This window comes from Typha latifolia, chromosome 7 (genome assembly GCF_019914945.1).
Source record: "Typha latifolia isolate L0001 chromosome 7, TyphaL0001v2, whole genome shotgun sequence".
Lineage (NCBI taxonomy): Eukaryota > Viridiplantae > Streptophyta > Magnoliopsida > Poales > Typhaceae > Typha > Typha latifolia.
Window position 1 is genome coordinate 10586366 of NC_133092.1, and position 4653 is coordinate 10591018.

The 4653-nt window shown below is 40.3% G+C and overlaps 1 protein-coding gene across 1 annotated transcript; it reads right to left on the reverse strand.

The window, feature by feature from the left end:
- Positions 1-417: 417 nt before the first annotated feature.
- LOC140792831 (uncharacterized mitochondrial protein AtMg00860-like) lies at positions 418-921 on the reverse strand. Its single transcript, XM_073144050.1, has one exon. The coding sequence runs from the start codon at positions 919-921 to the stop codon at positions 418-420; it is 504 nt and encodes a 167-aa protein (XP_073000151.1).
- Between the last annotated feature and the right edge of the window lie 3732 nt (positions 922-4653).

Genomic DNA, 4653 nt, shown 5'->3' on the forward strand with positions numbered 1-4653 from the left:
CATCCTTCTTCATTCCAGTCTGTCTGTAACTTTGGTTCAACCGTTTATAGGTGCGCAACACCCCTTCTTGTCCAGCCATAAGGGTGTCATGGAATTGGCGCACCAACTCCTTTCGCAACTGCTGAAAAAATGGAAAAGCCTGCGCTGAAATCGCTACCAACTCGGCTGGATTTGAATGCCTTGATAAAGCATCAATGACGCTGTTTTTGGTCCCTCTTTTGTATACCAACTTGTAGTTATATCCAAGTAGCTTGACACCCATCTTTGCTAGGTTGGTGTATGTATGCGTTGCCTAAGGAAGTATGGCAAACTCCTTTGATCGGTGAGGATAATGAAGCGATGCCTGATGAGAAAAGGCCTCCACTTGGTGATCACATGGATGATGACGAGCATCTCCTTTTCATAGGTAGATAGCATCTATGAACGCTCTGAAAGAGCCTTGCCCATGTAAGCCATGGGTCTGCCTTCTTGCATCAAAATAGCCCCAATATCGATTATTGACGCGTCACACTCAATGGTGAACAGTTTAGTAAAATCGGCTAAGGCAAGGACCGGGTATGAGATCATCGCCTTCTTCATGACTTTGAATGCGTCTCTTGCCTTGTCCGTCCAAGTGAATGCACCCTTCCGTAGCAAGGTCGTGAGGGGAGCCGCAACCTTGTCATAGTTCACCACAAACCAGTAGTAGTAGCTGGCTAAGCCGAGGAAGCTGCGTAGGTCCTTGGTACTCTTGGGCAGCGGCCATTCCACCATGCTTTGAATCTTCTTAGGGCCAACCTCCACACCATCTTTAGATATGATGTGGCCTAGGTAGTCGACCTTTTGCTGCCCCCATGAACACTTGGAGTCTTTAGCCTTCAATTGGTATTGCCGCAATAGGCCAAGTACTGTCCGAAGATGTCGCATGTGCTCCTCCCACATGCGGCTGTACACTAATATGTCATCAAAGAATATCAACACATATTACCTCAAATGAGGCCTAAAGATGTCATTCATTAAGCTCTGAAAGGTGGCGGGACATTGGTAAGACCAAAGGGCATAACAAGGAACTCATAATACCTATCATGTGTTAGAAATGCCGTCTTGTGCACATCGAACGATTCCACTCTTATTTGATGGTACCCTACCCTTAAATCAAGCTTTGAGAAGTAGCATGCACCCGCCAATTCATCTAGCAACTCTTCGATCACCGGTATGGGATACTGATCTTTGACGGTGATGAAATTGAGAGCTCGGTAATCTACGCAAAACCACCACGAACCATCCTTCTTCTACACGAGCAAGACTGGTGAAGAATAGGTGCTTTGACTTGGTCTTATCACCCGTTGGACAATATCTTTTGGACCATCTTCGTTATAGCCTCCTTTTGAATGAAAGGATAACGGTATGGCCTAACATTTGCTGAACTCACCTCGAGTATAATCTCAATACAATAGTCCTGCGTCCTAGGTGGAGGCAATCCATGTGGCTACTAGAATACATGTGGCGACACTCGGCTAGTAGCTGGATCAGTTGGCATTCTAATACGATCTCCTATTGGGCTAAGGTTTTGTAATAACCAAAAAAAAATTGGTGTTGCATGGTACAAGCTCGTGCCATGCAACTTGTGGGCGCACGTTGAGGGTGCCAGGTGCGCCCACATCCGCCGGCTCGGCCAATCGGGCCGGGCCAGTTGGCTGCGGTGGGCCCCGCCGCCTCTATAGCCACCGCACTTTCCCCTCATCCACCGTCTCTCTCCAACTCTCTTTCTCACTCTCACTCTCTTACCCTCTTACTCTCTCTCTCTCTCTCTATCACCTCTCTCTTTCTCTCCTCGCCGTCGCCATCGCCATCGCCGTCGCCGTTGTCGCACCCCTCACCACCTTCTCTCTGTAGCTCTCTCGTTCTCTCTCTCTTACCCTCTCTCTCTCTCTCTCTCTCTCTCTCTCTCTCTCAACCACCTCTCTCTCTCGAGTTCTCTCTTTCTCTCCTTCTCTTATTGACGCCAGCCTGCCATTGTCGCCGTCGTCGCCGCTGCCGCTACCGTCGAGGTGAGCCCCTCCTCTATTTCTTCTCTTCTTCTCTTCTCTTCTTCTTCCCCCTTCTTCTTCCTTCTTCCTTTCTTCTTCTTCCTCAGCTGCTTCTTCTCTTCTTTGTTTTCTGCAATAGTACTGGGCTCGGCCCAGCACTGTAGCAGGCCAGTGCTGGACCAAGCCCAACACTAGTGTAATAATCCTTATTTTTATTATTTGTTTAGATATTTCTTTCTTAATTAATACAAATAGATTTAGACATTAATTATTGGATAATAATATATATTCATCATTATGATTATTGTTAATTATAATTAATTAATGATTAATTAGGTTATAAACTATTACACATAAATATAGGTAATACTTATATTTATTTATTTACTTATATGTATATTAGATTAATAGATAGATTTGTAAATTATAATTATTAGATTATATTCTAATATTTTTATGATATACATTATAAGTAATTCTATTAATTTATTATATATTGTTATTTTTGTAACAAATAAAATACTAGGCTTATGTATTTATTTATTATTTTATAAAGTAATTGCTAATTAATCAAGATATACTTATAGTTAAGTTTTCATTTATATTTATATTTATATTTATATTTTTATCTGTAATTAAAATCTAGCTAGTTATAAAGATAAGTAGAAATTCTAAAACCTTCTAAATGATCATATATTACATGAACGGATTTTAATTAGATACACAGCTAACATCATACTACTTAAATAATTTCAGATTCTGACCCCCCTGTTCAAGACCCCGTGGACTTAGTTATCGAGGCTTGATCATTGTCGTAGCAACGTGAACGAGTGGTTGTTTAGTATTTGCAGTGGTGGTGAGTAGTCTTATTCCCTAGATGCCTTTCTCAAATTATATTATATTATATATTATATACATACATGTTTTGGCCTCCAACATGATTATATGACTTTATCTAGAGATGATTACAGTCGAGCATATTTTTATCATGCATAGAATTAGGCTAATTTTGGATATGAGTATGATGATGATAAATAGATATGATTAGAGATGATTATACTGTTATGACTTTGTATCGGAGTGATTTCTAGTTTGAGTGTGCATGTGATAGACTAGCAGGGGTATGCATGTGTTAGATACATGGTTGGAGTCTACATTGCATCATTTTTCTCTTGATTCCTGTTCCACCTAAATTCTCGTTATGCATTGACTCGCTATCATACTGGATATATGCATGTGATCTGGCATTTAGAAGGAAAACATGAAATATGATTGATAGGATAGTTGATAGAAAGCGTGGGGATACCCGAGTAGGCGCCAGGGTTAGGGGTGCTTGGAGTGATGATTATGGTCGCTGATATGCGATATCTCGTGGTCCATGTCCGAGGTTAGTTGAGTCTGTGCGCACAGACAATCAGGCACATGCCATTCGCCAGGGCATATGTGGTGAGTTATCCTCACGAGGTTTCTATCAACTATGTGGGTGCCCGATCTAGATGGATGTTGATACCCTTAGCGAATGACAGGGTATAGTTATATTTGAGATACTCCTTGCGGATGACAGAGTATGCTCGGAGCTTTCGAGCATAATGTTGAGATCGGGTACTGGGTGTTGATTGTACACAGTGGTCTAGTATGATGATATTATATTGAGATGTCGGTGATGATTGTAATGTTGAGAAATGCATATGATTTCATTATTATTTGGTTACCTAATTATCGAGTGATCAATATGTATCATATATGGTTGCATTTGATAACATAGCATGGTCATAGTTGCCATGCATCATGTGTCATATTTGAGAGAGAGTTGTGATGATAGTATAACATGGAGATCTGTTTACTTATTGTCGAGAATTATATACTTTTATTAGTTATGACATATTATCTACTTTTCATTTATATTATTGAAAATACATTCACATATTTATTCATGACATGATGCTCTTTCTGATTCATACTATCCAGTACATGATTTACTCTCTGTTTGGTACCACTGATTCAGGGTAAGGTCTATTTACTGAGCCTTTTGCTCATAACTCTCTTATTTTCTTTTCTAACCCCCTTAGATATGTGGTACGTGATAGCGATTTGAGATATCTTGAGGAGATATTTTAGAGCGAGAATGAGGTGAGCTATAGACGTGAGATGGTATAGAAAATAGTTTGACTAGATATTGAGTTGTACCATTATCTAATATTTATATTTTATTATATCAAACGATAATTTGTATAATACATGTCAGATTATAGTGTACTTGTGTATCAGTTAGTGGTATCTTGATGGTTTGTTATGGTCTGTGTAGGTCCTGCTAAATTATGTAGTGGTCTAGTGTATATTATTGTGGGCTTTAATATTCACATGTTAATAAGTTTATTTGGTTGATAGTATGATTTATTTAGTGTTGGATTATGTGAGCATAGATATGTTAGCAGGCAGTATTTGATGATGTCATGATTGTATGTGCACAGGAGTGTATCTGTGCGGGACGAGCCCCGCTAGTTTTGTCACATGCGTCGCGCGTGCCATGTGCCCGCATGGGCATGCATGCGCCAATGTCGGGTGGGGGCATTACAGGTTTGATCCATCCCGTTTTTCAGATCTGGATAGGATCTAGCGCGGAAATTTAGAAAATAAGTCCGAA